We start from the raw sequence: 15,597 nt of genomic DNA, 5'->3' as shown, positions 1-15,597 counted from the left end.
CAAATTTTGTCAGTAAATTCAATGTATCTGTAAGCATAGAGATCACCGGCTACCAGCGTGCATCGGCAAGGATTACATGCGACGGGTGAGCATGCATGCTGATGATTCACAAATTTGACTTGTTGGGATTTAATGATCACGCTGGAGTCCAGGAGGTTTATTTAAATATTGGCTTAGATTCATCGGATTGGTCAGCCAAGGTGACTAAAAGGTAAGATTGAAGGAAAAGCCTCCACGTATAAACAAAGGCGATTAAATAAAGAAGGAAAGATATGGCATGTGTGTTTGTTTGCCTTGCTAATCACACATACGGATTGGTCTTGGCACATATGGATCGGAAAGAAGTTTAATGGAGGAGGACTCTGCAGAAAGAAATTAGAATTCTTGTATTTAATATTATTAATGTTATTAATCTGTCTAGATATTTCTTCTTTAGTAAGGTTGGTGTACCATGACCGGCTAGGTTATCTAGGATATAAATATGTATCCGTCCATTGTACTAATCATACAATCAATATAGCAAACTCTTTTCTTCATTGTCGGTGACTTCGCCAAACTACAGTTTCGTAGTTTTTTCTTTTCGACGAGTTCTTCCGGTAACGGGGTTGCATCGCCTCCAGCTTGTGAAAGGATCTCAAGATGCCTAGAGGGGGGTGAATAGGCAAATCTGAAACTAAGCACTTTAGACAATGTCAGTAACACAGATGTTCGGATACTCCGGATTTTGTGTCCGAAGTTTCCGGAAATATGTTCCAGAGAGTCCGGATATGAAACAATGTTTGCACTAACAAGATATTGATGCTGCAATTTAGATCGAGTAAATTTAGACAAGCTAGTGGTACCTTAGGAGTGTTTCTAAACGGTTGTCTTGCTCTAGAGACTAATATAAATGTAGATCGATCTCAAACCCTAGAAGACTAGTCTCGCAAGCAAATATATAATAAAACTAGTAAGAAGCACAAGAAGGAGATAGAATTTGTTTCCTGAAGTTCACTCCGAACTACGTCTCCGTTGAGGAAAGATTCAAGAGACGGTACTCAAGAACCCCTATACTCCTCTTCCAAGGGTGAGACCAACGCTCAAACCCGAGGATATTTACTATGAGTTCCTCCACGAGGAATGAAGATTACAAACTTCTTGTGGTGCTCACAACTTGCTTGAACACTCACAAGCGACGTCTAGCCGTCTAGAAGCTTGAAGCTCCAAAAGTAATAAACTTGAATCCACCGGCTAAGGATTTTGTGCTCAAGAGATGGAATGGAAGCTTGTTAGCAAGAATCTTTGCTCTTGCAACTATTTCACTTGATTCCCCTAAGAAAATCACTCAAGAATGGAAGAGGGGAAGTGAGAGAGCTCTCCTTTTGCTTGCTGGCTTGTTCTGTTTCGAAATGAGCAAGAGAGTGGTAAATGAAGGGGTATGGGGGTATTTATACCCCCTCTCACAGAAACTAGCCGTTGGAAGAAGGATACCCGGATACTCCGAGTATATGTCCGAATACTCCGGACATAGGGGTCCAGAGACTCTAGTCCCAGAGAAACTTCAGATGAGTAACAGTTACCCGGAGACTCCGGGCTACTATCCGGATACCCCGGATCACAATGTCCGGATATTCCGGACATGGTACCGGACATTCCGGATAAATATGGATTTTCACGGGAAATCTATTTTTAGTGGTAGGTTTGATTCTCATGGCTTTTGTAGATTCTCTTGAGCACAACTACCACATCAACACCTGTGGATCAAAATCCCTCTTGATAGTACGGCGCTCCTATACTCAATTTCAAAATAAAATCTAATTCTTCAAGTAAATTTGAAACACCGCTTTTCATTTCCCTTTTTGAGGGGTCATATTTTTGTAATACGCTTTGCTTCATCATTCTTAGCCCCTGCACACATGCTTGATAACATGATTAGATATACATGTGCTATGTCATCTTCCACCAAAACCCACTAAGGGGTCTAGATATCTTTCAGCTTGCTGGTAAGTTTCGTATTTATCGAGCAAATTACATCTTTGATTGACGGTGCATCGCTTCCTTCTCGATCTATTTAGTCATTAGTTATCGATATTTGCTACACTTTGCAAGGTTGATTCATTTAATCTTATGTAGTTTAGTTTTTATCACAAGTTACCCAGCTTAGATCTTAGGCTTTCAATCGGCTGTGGTTGCACTTTATTGTTTTGAGTTAATGCACAGAATATAGCTGATTAGATCTGAATGTAAGTGTTGTTCGTGAAGTAGTACTGAGTAATCGGTGTTGCCTCTCACAGTTGTTTTAATCCGATTTTTTATCATATTTGTATCGAGCTTCTGGCCAATACTCCTTCCGAACGGTTCGAAAATCCAGCCGATATGTCATAGTATTTGACGATTGTGTTATTCCTTATCAATTACAGATCAAATTGACTGCCATGCTTAGCACCTATACGAAGCCGATTTCAGCAATGGCACAAAGCAACAACTATTAGGAATGCACACAGGCAAAGAAACGTATCACTGATTCTAGAGTTCCACACTTCCACTCAAAAGCAGCAACAAGCTACAGCCAATGGAAAAACATATCACTGATTGCAACATAATACTGGTTCTACAGTAGATTACGCTAGAGTACGCCGGAGTGAAGATCTCTTAGGTGCTGGTGCGTGAGCAGGTGAGAAGCCAATCGCCGGTTTTTGAGCAACAGCAACAATGCGACTCGAGCCAGTAGCCCAGCAACAAGATACATGCTCTGTTGGTATCAAAAGCTCTGTTGGTATCAAAAGTCATCACTGTACCCCCTCAAAAAGAAAAATTCATAACTGTAGAACCTTAAGTCCTTATGTAGATGAAGCCATTTCCTTCCAAGTTCCAGTACAGGTGCATCAGAGACTCAGAGTGAAAAATGAATCAATTTCACACTCTCACCCCTTCCAGTACGAATGGATTGGAGGAGATTTGTTTGATTTCAGACAAAGCCTAAAGGAAAACCAAGAAGCCACTTTATGATTCCAGTCATGCATCATTCATATAACAAGAAAATTTATATTGGGCATTATTCATAAAACCGTACTAAATGTATGCATTCATCCTCGCTTTGTTTACGGATGAAGCTAATCTTTACTACATGTACAGTTTCAGAGTTGAGCTCAAATACTGGTTGTGAAGTTATACTGTATATAAAGCTAAGAAAAATGTCGGTCAAATCTGCTAAGGCTCTGTGTGCCGGGCGTACGGAGGCATAAATCTGGCTCAGATTTTCTCCCAGACGGCGTAGCCATCACCGTGCGCCACAACCTGGAAGCCTGCTGGGATGAGGTTCCCACAATCGAATCTTGATCCGATCTTCACGATGACCTTGCCGTCGATCTCAGCGAGGTAGAGGTCGGCGTCAGCCTCGATGATGCGCAGCTCGCTGTCCGGCTGGATCCCGTGGCGGTTCCTGATGGACACCAGTTGCGCGATCTCGTTCTTGAGGCCCCAGTCGAAGAAATGATCGTAGAACTGGAGAGGAAATACAACAGTTTCTTCAGTCATCACGATCATGTGCCTGTCAGTTTAGAGCTTAGAACGCAGAGGTAATATAACTCACGATCATTGGGGTGCCGGGGTGCGTGAGGATGTAGGCGTAGCCCTGCATGACCTTGTCGGCGGGGAAAGGCCACATGTGCTGCGTCGAGCCGGTGTCATGGTTGTCGATGAAGGTCACGGCCTTTGCCGGCCACCACCCGATCATGCCGGGCGCCTTGCCGTCGGCGCCGCGGAGCCGCCACAGCTCGCCGTCGACGGCGACGTTGAGGATGCCCTTGGTGGTGAAGTCGAACGTCGTGGCCGGACCGGACCGGCCAACGCGGTCCACCCAGTTCACCAGCTCCTGCCGGTGCGAGTTCTGGTCGTAGTAAGGCTTGCCGTCGCCGCCGTACGCCAACGAGGTCCATATCTCGGCAACCGCGAAGCTGGGCTCGGTGTTGTCGATGTAGATCTTGGCGACGTCGGCGGAGTAGCCCTTGGCGAAGTCGAGGCGCCAGGCGTCGAAGCCGATATCCGTCTTGAGCCAGTTGAGCCAGCCGATGAGCTCCTGCTGGACGCGCGTGTTGAGGTGGTCGATGTCCGGAGCGCCGCCGAAGTCCGCTCCGGTGTCAGGGTTGCCCGTGCCGTCGGAGTAGGTTCTGTCGTCGCTGCAGATCATGTGGGGGCCCCAGTCGAGGCGGAAGTCGGGCGTGCCGCCCTCGAACATGCAGTAGATGCCGCGGCTGTCTTGGTGCTCCGCCGTGCGGTGGTTGATGACGATGTCGGCGATGACCTTGACGCCCTTGCCGTGGAACGCCTCGATCAGGGACTTGAGCTGCGCCTCGTTGCCGTACTTGGACGCGTCAAGATCGTACAGGCGCCCCGGCAGGTATCCTGTGCACGCAGCCACGCGAAGAGATGTGCAGCAGTCACAGGTTAGCACACGCAAGCTATACTGTCACAGAGCAGTGGTAGGATGGGAGTGGAAACAGGGTGAGACCTTGCTCGGCGAGGGAGTGCGACGCCGGAGGGAGCCAGACGTGCGTGATGCCGGCGGCGGCGATGTCGTCCACCTTGCCCATCAGGAAGTTGTACCATCCCCCGTTCTGCTTCCAGGATTCCCAGTTGAAGCCCTGATGCAACCATGCAGGCACATAATGATCACAAAGTGAGAGAGTTCAATCACCACTCGAATGGCAGAAAATAATGTGGTGTATTTTACTTGCTGACGATGTCGATCTTGCGGTTCTTACCTGAAACAGCACCTGGCTGATTGCCAAATTGGAGGACAATCCCAGAAACGCGAGGAGGAAGCAGACGCACAAGCCTGTGCGAGCCATGGCGTACCCTGTTGGTTTACGCTGCAGGTGTAATAACCTTGAAACAGATCGAGATGTGTGGGAGCAACCAGTGTGACTGGTCGTTATTTATAGGCGAGCAAGTTCAGGCCGCTGCTCAACTTGCACCTCGTTTTGGATGCGCTTCGACATTGCTTTGGGACAGTGGATTGGCGCCGGATCGATTCAGTTATTGCCTTATTGGTCGCAGAGCCACAGGAAGTTAACGACTACTATGTGATGAAGCTTATATGCCAACTAGCAGAATGGCCTGCGCCGTTGCAAAACTCACTTGCAATCTCAAACTGGAAGCCAGTCGTAATGACAGGTAAGCTATCACTTATAAGTTATAACTTATTTTTTCTATGGTAATCCTCACAGCACGAAGAAGCTGATAGATGATGCGGTTAGTATTTGTTTTGAAGCTTTAAGTACTTGAACTACTAAGATTTCTATCATTGGTTCCAGCCCGTTGAAATAGATCTCAACAACACTTGGAGAAGCTGATAGCGTAGATTGCTGGGATGGCGCGGAATTGGCTAATTTTGTGTCCAGACTCCGGTGGATAAAAAGGAATTAGCAAGTGCTATCTCAAGTTTAAGACAGATTGGGAGCAGATAAGGGAGAATTACCTACGTACTGAAGAACAAAATTGACAGAGATTTGGAGGCGTTTCTGATGAAGAGTTCTTCAACCCGAAGTGATGGTGAGATCCCTGCGCATGGAGAAATGGTTCACATCTGACAAAACCATGAAGCCGTCGGTGAGAGATTAGGTAATAAAGATAAGAAAGTGTATATACGACTTTTCTTGAATTACTAGCCCGTGCTAGATCACAATGTGTTATATTGATTTATGGAACATGGGAACACGGTGAATGGGGGAGTCAGGTTCCTCAAGAATCTCCAAAGTGCTCTTTTGAAATAAAAGGAGGATATCCCCTCAAAAGGTGGATCTACGTTTAAAAATAGTTTAGGCTCAGCATCGAAGGGGACGTAGCTCATATGGTAGAGCGCTCGCTTCGCATGCGAGAGGCACGGGGTTCGATTCCCCGCGTCTCCAGTTTTCTCCGTTTGTTTTTTATGGTTCCTGATTTTTTTTTTTGAACTGTGTTCAGGTATTCAGGGTATCAAACATTTCCTGATGAGTGTGCCATCCAAAACTCTTGTGCGCATTCAGTTGAGTACTTGAGTTGGTCCGGTTCACTTCTAATTTCTGAAAACTGAAATGGCATCTCACAGCTTATCAGCCAACCATTGCAGGCAAAGGGAGTGTGCTTATGACAAAAGTTGAAAAGCTCGAGCAATGGCCAGCAAAAGTCCTTTGGATTCGAAAAGGATGCGGAGAGTTGCAACCGCAGGGCAAGGCCCCTCCATATTTCTTTTTCTCCTTGGAGTACCAACCGAATTAAATCGGCCAATTTTTGCTGTGCCCTACGTTATCCTCGCCAAGAAATCGACGTGGATCACTTATGGTTCTCGAACGAATACAGCTCCGGATAAACTCCACGAATTGCTTTTGATCCGGGTATGGTAGGGCACAATAGCTGTCGAGTGGTTCAGATTATCTGCTGGAAAATTCTTGGGCTCGAAGCTCATCTCCCAGAGTTATCCGCTTCGAGAGACGCACCATATCCTGAAACGAACGTGTAGATGTAGATCCTACCGCAAGTGATGGAGAACTACCGCTTGCACAGTACTACATGTCCATGGCTTCTTCTGTTCTGAACATTCGTGCAGATTTCTGTTGCAATCCGCAGTCCATTTTCATCAGCGTCGTCGTCGTCGGAACTCACACCAAGCAGCAAACGCCATCATTTTGTTTCCCCGCCAATGGCGTGGAGGCTGCTCCGCCGCGTAGACGCTTGAAGATCGCTCACGTTATCTGCAGGCAGCAGCAGGGTAACTGAAATACGTATTGACCGGTGCTGCCTGTTGGGAGGGCTCCGTCATTGGCCGTTAGGTCGCCTACGGGCTCACCGGCCGATGACGAATTCCGGCGGCGTTCGGCCGGCATTAATGCGCTGTCCCAAAGCACCGCTCGAGCTGAGGCACGCCGCCGCAGAATGGCTGCAAGTTGATCGCTGGGGCTCCGGCATGGTCACCTATAAATACCCGGCCAGACACACCGGCAAGCTCCATCCAGCCATCTCCTCCAGTTCCGAGACACACCTGCAGAGCTAGAGAACATGGCGAACAAGGGCTTGTTACTTGCTCTGTTCATCGCCTTTCTTGGCCTGCCGTCCAACTCGGCGGCCGGGCAAGTCCTGTTTCAGGTAAGATCGTTGTCACTCGTCACTCTTATCCGTGTTGTAATTGTTTGGACTGAGCCTGAATCCTTGCTACCTTCCATCAGGGCTTCAACTGGGAGTCGTGGAAGCAGAACGGAGGATGGTACAACTTCCTGATGGGCAAGGTGGAGGACATCGCCGAGGCCGGCATCACCCACGTCTGGCTCCCTCCGGCGTCGCACTCTCTGGCCGAGCAAGGTGCTTTCCTTAGCTCTGTTTTACTCAGCAGCTCCCACCTGCATCACAGCAGTAGAGAAAAGCTGTATATATAGCCCGCGTGGGCTGACGTGTGACCCTTCCACATCTCCTTTATTTGCGTGGTTACGTCCACAGGCTACCTGCCCGGGCGCCTGTACGATCTTGACGCGTCCAAGTACGGCAACGAGGCGCAGCTCAAGTCCCTGATCGAGGCGTTCCATGACAAGGGCGTCAAGGTCATCGCCGACATCGTCATCAACCACCGCACGGCGGAGCACCAAGACAGCCGCGGCATCTACTGCATATTCGAGGGCGGCACGCCCGACTCCCGCCTCGACTGGGGCCCGCACATGATCTGCAGCGACGACAGGACCTACTCCGACGGCACGGGCAACCCCGACACAGGCGCGGACTTCGGCGGCGCCCCGGACATCGACCACCTCAACACGCGCGTCCAGCAGGAGCTCATCGGCTGGCTCAACTGGCTCAAGACGGACATCGGCTTCGACGCCTGGCGCCTCGACTTCGCCAAGGGCTACTCCGCCGACGTCGCCAAGATCTACATCGACAACACCGAGCCCAGCTTCGCGGTTGCCGAGATATGGACCTCGTTGGCGTACGGCGGCGATGGCAAGCCTTACTACGACCAGAACTCGCACCGGCAGGAGCTGGTGAACTGGGTGGACCGCGTTGGCCGGTCCGGTCCGGCCACGACGTTCGACTTCACCACCAAGGGCATCCTCAACGTCGCCGTCGACGGCGAGCTGTGGCGGCTCCGCGGCGCCGACGGCAAGGCGCCCGGCATGATCGGGTGGTGGCCGGCCAAGGCCGTGACCTTCATCGACAACCATGACACCGGCTCGACGCAGCACATGTGGCCTTTCCCCGCCGACAAGGTCATGCAGGGCTACGCCTACATCCTCACGCATCCCGGCACCCCAATGATCGTGAGTCATCGCCTCACCATTATTCTAAGCTCTAATAAGTTGCCGCGCATGGCCGTGATGAACTGAAGAAAACTTGTGATTTCTTCCCCAGTTCTACGATCACTTCTTCGACTGGGGCCTCAAGAACGAGATCGCACACCTGGTGTCCATCAGGGACCGCCATGGGATCCAGCCGGACAGCGAGCTGCACATCATCGAGGCTGACGCCGACCTCTACCTCGCTGAGATCGACGGCAAGGTCGTCGTGAAGATCGGATCGAGATTCGACTGCGAGCACCTAATCCCCGAAGGCTTCCAGGTCTCGGCGCACGGCGATGGCTACGCTGTCTGGGAGAAGATCTGAGCCAAATCTGTGTCTCTGGCACGAAGAGCTTTTGCAGTTTTGATCTGCAAGTTTTTCTTACCTAATATATGGGATAACTACCACCTATATGCGAGATCAAGAACTTCATCCTAAACAAAGAAAGGATGAGAGGCATATATTTTTATAATTGAGTAATAATGACATGTACTAATCTTTTTTTCACTAGATATGAAATGGTGCATGGTTGTTACAATACGTCTACGGTCTAGTATCCAGCAACGGTACCACATAGTTTTTCAGGATTGCTACATGACACCTGGGTGCTGGCGCCTCTGGCCCACCCATTTTTTTTTCTTTTTCTTTTTTTGTTCCCGTTTGTTACTCCTAAGTAGCATGTATGGAAGGTAATGAAATAAAATTCAGGCGTGTGCTTAAGGTCTCTGGCACTTGAATTTCTGATTACAGTGAATTTATCCTGGATTTATAATCAATTATACGATGAACTAATTATCTTATCTTAAACGTTATATGTCTTGAAAAGGAGGGAGCATCATAAGTACAGATATTTTTATGTGATTCCTAAGCCTAATTGGTGTGATCAAAATTCGTTGTTGAACTCCTTGGATGCACATGATTTTTGCAACACATTTAATCGAGATGCTCAATGCTAAAAATACCGGAGCATTTTATAAAATCCAGAGGAAGTCAATAGCCGGTGTCCCTGCTACTGTTGGGTAGCACATGTTCTGTCCTAAGCATGGTGCGGGCGACTGTCCTAACCATTTGTCTCTGAGGAAGCCTACAACTTCGTTTTCGGCCAAATTCAGAGATGGACCGAGAAACTTTAGAAATTATTTTTAGCTCTTTAGCTATGATGTTTTCCGTTTCTTCCCTTCGGCTCCAAATAAACTTCAATTATTAATTCTTGTAACACCCCGAAACGAGGGTGCTCGATTATTCCTGAGCCACCATGTGTCGTTTTCTCAATTAAAAAATAGCCATCCGAATCGAAAATTCCTCATTTCGTTATTTCGGTGGTCGAAACTCTGAGGTGAAATTTAAAGCCTAATTTAACAACTTCTGAAGCCGACGTGTTGGCGACGAGCCGACGAGAGGAGGGCGCGACGCGCTCCGCCGGCCTCGCATGCATAGCTGTAGTAGGCTGTAGCTGGTGGGGTGGGCCTGGGCCGGCCGACCTCATCGGCCCCGAATACTAAAACTCTCCTCCAACCCCGATCTTATCTGGACATGCAAGTGGGGTCCTGCGTGGGCCCATGCCGGTGCGCCACCGCCGGCCCGCTTTGACTTCTCTAGTGTGGAGCAGTTTATTCAGTTCAACGCCTGGTCAGGGGTCCCCTCCTCTCCCAACATGTGCAGTGCAGAATTGCAGATGGGTTTTCAGCGTTCGTTCCGCTAGGGGGGGGGGGTGGCAACCCCAGCCCCAAGCGGCGAAAACCGGCTGTGGAAACAGGCTGGGCAGGAAGAGAAATGACTCGGTCCACTCCACACTGCCAGATACTAGTAATAAAGCTACAGTTTTTCTACTGAATTTCTTTCTACACAGGACGAAGAAAACATGCACGTGTGATTTTGTTCGAACGAATTTGTGTGATGGTTTCATCTTGTTTCGGACTTCCAGCCCTGCTAGTGATGCTATGTACTTCTATGTGACTATAGTACCAACAAACGTTGACCCGGATTGACGAAATACGACCACTAGCATCCAGAGATCGGCATACTGCTGATCAAAGATCGAAATGGCTTCAGTGGCAGTACTTAATTTGAACACAAAGCTGCAGTGCGGCAGCACGAAATCGAGCTCATGATCCGCGCTAATCATAAGATAAGAACGCCAGATTGCACAACACTGTATGATAGTGGTGTGGGAAGTGTGAACCTCGCCAGCAGATTAAGATACACTCTCACCAAATAAAAAAAGATTAAGGCGCGCCACTATATGGCAGGGCGCTCGCTCCTCTGCTGGTAATTCGTAGTATCTTAATTAATTTTTCGCCACCGTTCCCACCCCTTGACCGGAACGTGCGGCAATCCCCGCCGCTTGGACTCCGCGTGCGCCTCGTGCCGGTGGCTCGCGGGCATGGCGTGACGTCGTCTTCTGCTCTCGCGGCATATAAAACCCACGGCGCATGGCACCCTGAAACATCGTCAGGAGGCGAATCATCACGAGACAAGAGAGAGAGGTTGACGCAGCACGTCGCTCGTCGCCACTTCCTCGCGACACCAACCAGGCGCCACGTCGTCGCAGAGGCAGAGCCCGGCTCCCGCCATGGCGCCGAGGCTGGAGCGCGGGGGGTTCCAACTCCCGAACGCCGAGCAGGAGAACTCGCTCCTCCTCCGCGCGCTCATCTCCGTGGTGTCCGGGGACAACGCCGTGCCCGCGTTGGAACCAGAGGAGGCGCCGCCGGCCGTGGCTGCTGCGGCTCCCGCTCCCGCTCCCGCTCCCTCTCCTGCCGTGGCGTGCGCCGGGTGCGGCGCGGACGGGTGCGCCGCTGGCTGCGAGCTCCTCGCCGCGGCGGGGACCGGGTCGAGCAGCGACAGCGAGGACGGGGGAGAGTGCTCCGCGAGCCGCGCGGTCACCGGAGGCGTGGGCAAGCGGCGGAGGAGGATGAGGGTGAGCAAGTACCGTGGCGTGCGGCGGCGGCCGTGGGGCAAGTGGGCGGCGGAGATCCGCGACCCGCACCGCGCCGTGCGCAAGTGGCTCGGCACCTTCGACACCGCCGAGGACGCCGCGCGCGCCTACGACGTCGCCGCGGTCGAGTTCCGGGGCCAGCGCGCCAAGCTCAACTTCCCGGCCGCCCAAGCTGCTGCCGTGGCCCCGGCTCCGGCATCTTCTTGGGCGCCGACCTCGACGTACCACCACCTGACGCCGCAGCCGCTGCCCGAGAGCCTCCACGAGAACTGCGGGTCGAACGCGGCGTCGCCGGCGCCGGCGGGGCAGCAAGGCACGAGGTCCGCGGCGAAGGAGCAGGACATCTGGGACGGGTTGAACGAGATCATGATGATGGACGACGGGAGCTTCTGGTCGTCCATGCCATGAACCCGCAGCGTCGTCATCCGTCAATTCTTCCTCTTGTTTTCACTTTCGCAAGATTCCTAGATTTTCCCATTTCGTTGTGATTGAAAAACGAGTTGAAGAAGAAACAAACATTAGCAGCTAGATCCTACACCTTTCGCGAGATCTTTTGACATGGAGGCGTACGTAAAGTGAGTTTTCGTTGCTTAGCTGATAGTGGCGGCAGGTCAGCTGCCTGTAATGCTTGGTCGATCTGTTCGCCACCCATCGCTTTCATACGGTTTTACACTGCCTTTTGGGTTTTGACCGCACGACTAGCCAGGTGAGGATGCTAATCCGTGGATCAAAACAGAAGCCGCCGTTCACCTCACCGTCGTTCGCTTTGACTTTGACCACGGGCACTGAAGAAAAGAAAGGAAAGGGGAAGAAGGAATGCGCTGTACAGTGATGCGTGGGGACAAGCAACTCCGATCTGTCATCCGTTCTCTGCAAGGTACGCGCAGCACCGCCCAGAGCTGGCAGCAGACTGCAGATTGGATTCGGAGTCGTATTGTTGCAAGTACAGCGTACAGCGAAAAATACGTAGATTCTTCTTCCTATCTACGTGCAAGTACGTCGGTACGCGGAAGGCGCGTCTCGCGCTCCGCGAAGCCGATCGCCGCCCGGCCAAGATATCAAGTAGGTCGAGTTGAGCGATTGATCTTAGGTGCATCATCAATCACAATCAGGTGGTTCCCTCGATGTCTTTGGACTTTTAACTTGATTCTTCTAATTTTCTGTTAGAACTTTTGATTAAAAAATACTCCATCAGTTCTAAAATATAGATCGTCTTAGTTTTTCTAAATTTATAGTATTTACTTTAAGAGTCAGAATCCCATGTGCTTCACTCAAATCATTCGTACAAGTAGATGGCCGGTGGTCCTTGCGCGATTGTATTTGTATCACTAGTTTAAAATGTGCGTCAACTCGGATATACGTGTAGCTAAACTTTCAAAACTTCTGAAGGGGAAAAAAAAACTTGCCAACAGGCGAAAAATCTGTCGAAATTATTTTTTTTAAAAAAAAAGATTGCAGGAGCTCTGCTATCGCTCCGCGACTCTATACCGGGGCGCCTGTCGCGGCCCCTGGGCGCGGCTACGTCGCCCCGAATTCGCGGCCGTCGGATCGTCGTCATCCGGCCGGCCGCAAGCACCCAGGCAGGCGCGTGGACGTTTTTCAGAAAGGCCCTCTTCTTTCCCCGGAATCAACCCGAGGTCCAGAGAGGCCCTCCGTGTACAGTAAATACGTTGGTTTATTTTTCGTACCAACCCTTGTCCTCTAAAATATTTCAACATGAAGAAGAGAAAATTCGGAACTTCATGGCATATTTGCAGAAAAACGCCCGCCGTAGCTTTTGCGGAAACACCCTTGTCGTAGTCGCTCCAGCCGCGGTTCGAGTCCCGTTCTCGTCTTTCACGTTTTCCTTTCTCCGCTCTTTTTTGTTTCTCTATTCTCTCACTGTTCGCCGTTCGCGTCTGCCGCCGCCACCGCGGTTGCTCAGTCCGCCACGGCAGATCACGGCTCACTTTCAGGGCATTTGGACGCGCCCTCTCGGCGCAGTAGCTGCAGTCGTCTTGTTAGCGACCCCAGCCCCGCTCCATTCCTTTAGAGTCCTTCCGGCCACCCTGCCAAACCCGCCGGCCCTGCCGCCGCCGCGGCGAGTCCGCCGAGGCCGGGGGCATGTGGTTGTCGTTGGCTTGGCGTCGGAACCGTGCGCGGGGACGGTTTGGGGGCCGGTCGCGGCGCAGTTGGAACTGGAACGGGCGATGCAGGCGGAGGCGACGGCATATGTGTCGGCACCGCGGTTGGGGCGGACAAGCACGACGAGGTGGAGCACGTCCCCTTCCCCATCCTGCAGCTCCAGGTACACATCCGGATTCCCTCGCCCCTCACCGATCTCGTCTGCAAGGGCGCCGGAGGGAAGTCTTCTGTCTGGTGAAGAATCGACTCCTTTTTTCTCTCAATTGATTGTGCTTCAATTGAACGCCCCCAAGTGTTGCGGCAATGTATCTAGGTCTGTCCTTCAAGGCGATTTAGTCTACTGTGATTTGTGAGTGAGATTGAGCTAATGTCTGACCTGTTTGAACTGCCAAACATTGATTGGGTGCCTAGACATGACGTTTCTGATGCTTATACCGTCAGATCATGTAGTTCATATTGTTACACTTGGCAATGTATGCATAAAAATTTAGTTAATTGATTGATTGGTGTAGTAGCTGTTGTTTGCAACGTGCGTACCATTAACTTTGTTTGCTATGAAACAGAGTGAGGACTTCAATGTGTACCCTGGAAAATTCTGAAGTACAGTTTTACTCATTGTAGCAGTTGCCAAAGCTTGTGATGTGATATATATTAAGAACCAAGACAATCTTAGGAGTGGTACTTGCAGATTCGTTATGCTTTTTTTTTGTTGATGTTTTCTTTGCAATTGTTTGGCTGCTGGAAAATTATGGTTTTTGCTTCTTGGTCCGGCAAAGTTGCTACCCCTTTTCGCATTTCGATTTTCGAGTGCTCTCCTAGCTCTGTTTCGCTGGCAGATGGATACTTATGTTAATCTGTGAACTCAGCTTGTTTTTTTATACTGCTAATTTGTATAAGCATGTATGAGCCTAACCATTTAGATGCATTGATCCATGTAGCTTTTGAAGTTTTGGAAATTTTTAGTGGATCTTAACATTGCTTGGTTTGGTGCCGCACAGAATCTGAACAGTTGCAATGTAGTCTGAGCTGCTTTTCATATTTTGCAAAGCTGCAATAACATTCGTCTTCTTGTGCACTGCAATGCAGTAAAGACTTGAATTATGGATTCAGGTTAGAGTACATATGTGCGATGTGCTGATATAATTTGGTCCAGCATGATTGCTCCATCATTGCATCTGCCATATCTGCAGGCGAACACTAGAGTTTTTCAGTCATAGTTTGAAGCTGCCTTAATCATGTACATATTTTTGTTTATACTGAGCATATTATTTTGTCCTTTTACAGTGGGATTGTAGCTATGGTGTTTGGAGCTACTGGGTTCATTATGGCGTTATCTTGTGCAACAGTTTGGTGAGATGATAAGATTATGATGCTGTACAAATTGAGTTATGAATAGAGAGATTACTAAAACATCGAATTTTATTCAGCCAATATGGGATTTCCAGTGCTTGTCCCATTCCAAGGTTCCGAGGATTGTCACCGCCACCTGAAGATTATGGGTGACTTGAGTCAGGTAAACCAGTAAAAAAGTAGCTTCACCAATTAACCCATTTTTCTATATTTCTATTTTTCATCCTTTTACAGTGTGCTTTGCCGGTGGCCAAGGCCCCATATGCTGCTGGGTCTGGCGATGGGATGCAGCACCCCCTTTTCCGATCCAGTGAAGGTGTGCCCTTCCTCTTCTTTTGCTTTCCCTCTGCTCTCCTTCCCATAAGCCTTCATTGGATAATGTCTGGAATTAAAGTGTTCTGTGTATCTAGAGAAAGGAAGACGACATAGAGGAGCCACCTACTGATGCGTGAATTGCTCTTGGTCTCTATCATCACGCTGGATTGTTAATGTTTCTGTGATAATGTGCAATATCGAGATTAAGTTTTGCTTGATTTTGCTTGGTTTGATTAAATAATGCCAATAATTTTTGATTAGTTATTAGATACTCCCTTTGCTCTGCAATGATTGTCGTCTTCAACTGGAATGCGTAGTGTCAGCAGGCCGAAGTTTGTATTTGGAGGTTATGTAAATAAAAAAAGAGGGACTGTGTCAATAATGGTTTGAACACATGGTACGCCAATACTACGCACCTGCCTATGCTGTCCTATACGGGAAAAAATTCTTCTCAAAGCAACTTTGAGATATTCACGGATCAACCGGTCCATCTTGTTAATAAGTTACAGCAGTAACTAGAAATATCTGTTCTTTGTTCTAAAAACCTGTATTTATTACCTACCATGTGAATGCAACAAACTGTATTGCTCCAA

The 15,597-nt window shown here is 49.5% G+C and overlaps 3 protein-coding genes, 1 long non-coding RNA gene and 1 other non-coding gene across 6 annotated transcripts; 4 read left to right on the top strand and 1 right to left on the bottom strand.

Moving 5' to 3' along the window:
- Nucleotides 1-3,231: 3,231 nt before the first annotated feature.
- Nucleotides 3,232-4,793, bottom strand: LOC112877387 (alpha-amylase type B isozyme). Its single transcript, XM_025941688.1, has 4 exons — nucleotides 4,743-4,793; nucleotides 4,490-4,622; nucleotides 3,572-4,383; nucleotides 3,232-3,483 (listed from the first exon to the last, which is right to left on the bottom strand). Exons 2-4 carry the CDS (start codon nucleotides 4,569-4,571, stop codon nucleotides 3,232-3,234), a joined length of 1,146 nt encoding a protein of 381 aa, XP_025797473.1. The 5' UTR covers nucleotides 4,572-4,622; nucleotides 4,743-4,793.
- Nucleotides 4,794-5,815: 1,022 nt separating this feature from the next.
- TRNAA-CGC lies at nucleotides 5,816-5,888 on the top strand. The gene has a single exon. It is a non-coding gene; the product is annotated as a tRNA-Ala (tRNA).
- A 1,126-nt stretch (nucleotides 5,889-7,014) lies between these two features.
- Nucleotides 7,015-8,836, top strand: LOC112885432 (alpha-amylase type B isozyme-like). The gene is made up of 4 exons (XM_025951053.1): nucleotides 7,015-7,101; nucleotides 7,182-7,314; nucleotides 7,450-8,261; nucleotides 8,353-8,836. The coding sequence occupies exons 1-4, from the start codon at nucleotides 7,015-7,017 to the stop codon at nucleotides 8,602-8,604; spliced, it is 1,284 nt and encodes a 427-aa protein (XP_025806838.1). The 3' UTR covers nucleotides 8,605-8,836.
- A 1,907-nt stretch (nucleotides 8,837-10,743) lies between these two features.
- Nucleotides 10,744-11,774, top strand: LOC112885443 (ethylene-responsive transcription factor ERF109-like). The gene has a single exon (XM_025951065.1). The coding sequence runs from the start codon at nucleotides 10,853-10,855 to the stop codon at nucleotides 11,621-11,623; it is 771 nt and encodes a 256-aa protein (XP_025806850.1). The 5' UTR covers nucleotides 10,744-10,852; the 3' UTR covers nucleotides 11,624-11,774.
- A 1,256-nt stretch (nucleotides 11,775-13,030) lies between these two features.
- LOC112885449 lies at nucleotides 13,031-15,410 on the top strand. Of its 2 annotated transcripts, none has more exons than XR_003227225.1 (4): nucleotides 13,031-13,502; nucleotides 14,624-14,689; nucleotides 14,767-15,005; nucleotides 15,100-15,410. It is a non-coding gene; the product is annotated as an uncharacterized LOC112885449 (long non-coding RNA). The 2 variants fall into 2 exon arrangements; XR_003227226.1 differs by having other exon boundaries at nucleotides 15,084-15,410.
- The last annotated feature ends 187 nt before the right edge of the window (nucleotides 15,411-15,597 follow it).

Source organism: Panicum hallii, chromosome 1, assembly GCF_002211085.1.
Source record: "Panicum hallii strain FIL2 chromosome 1, PHallii_v3.1, whole genome shotgun sequence".
Taxonomy (NCBI): domain Eukaryota; kingdom Viridiplantae; phylum Streptophyta; class Magnoliopsida; order Poales; family Poaceae; genus Panicum; species Panicum hallii.
The sequence above is the reverse complement of the archived record's forward strand: the minus strand, read 5'-3'. Positions and strand labels throughout refer to the sequence as shown.

Excerpts from the sequence above, each read along its gene's own strand:
- LOC112885432 (XM_025951053.1), top strand. The coding sequence starts at position 7,015 with ATGGCGAACAAGGGCTTGTTACTTGCTCTGTTCATCGCCTTTCTTGGC. Across the intron at positions 7,102-7,181 it reads CCGGGCAAGTCCTGTTTCAG|GGCTTCAACTGGGAGTCGTG; the intron begins GTAAGATCGTTG and ends ACCTTCCATCAG. Across the intron at positions 8,262-8,352 it reads ATCCCGGCACCCCAATGATC|TTCTACGATCACTTCTTCGA; the intron begins GTGAGTCATCGC and ends TTTCTTCCCCAG.
- LOC112885443 (XM_025951065.1), top strand. The coding sequence starts at position 10,853 with ATGGCGCCGAGGCTGGAGCGCGGGGGGTTCCAACTCCCGAACGCCGAG.
- LOC112877387 (XM_025941688.1), bottom strand. The coding sequence starts at position 4,571 with ATGGGCAAGGTGGACGACATCGCCGCCGCCGGCATCACGCACGTCTGG. Across the intron at positions 4,384-4,489 it reads GCACTCCCTCGCCGAGCAAG|GATACCTGCCGGGGCGCCTG; the intron begins GTCTCACCCTGT and ends CTGCGTGCACAG. Across the intron at positions 3,484-3,571 it reads ACCCCGGCACCCCAATGATC|TTCTACGATCATTTCTTCGA; the intron begins GTGAGTTATATT and ends TTTCCTCTCCAG.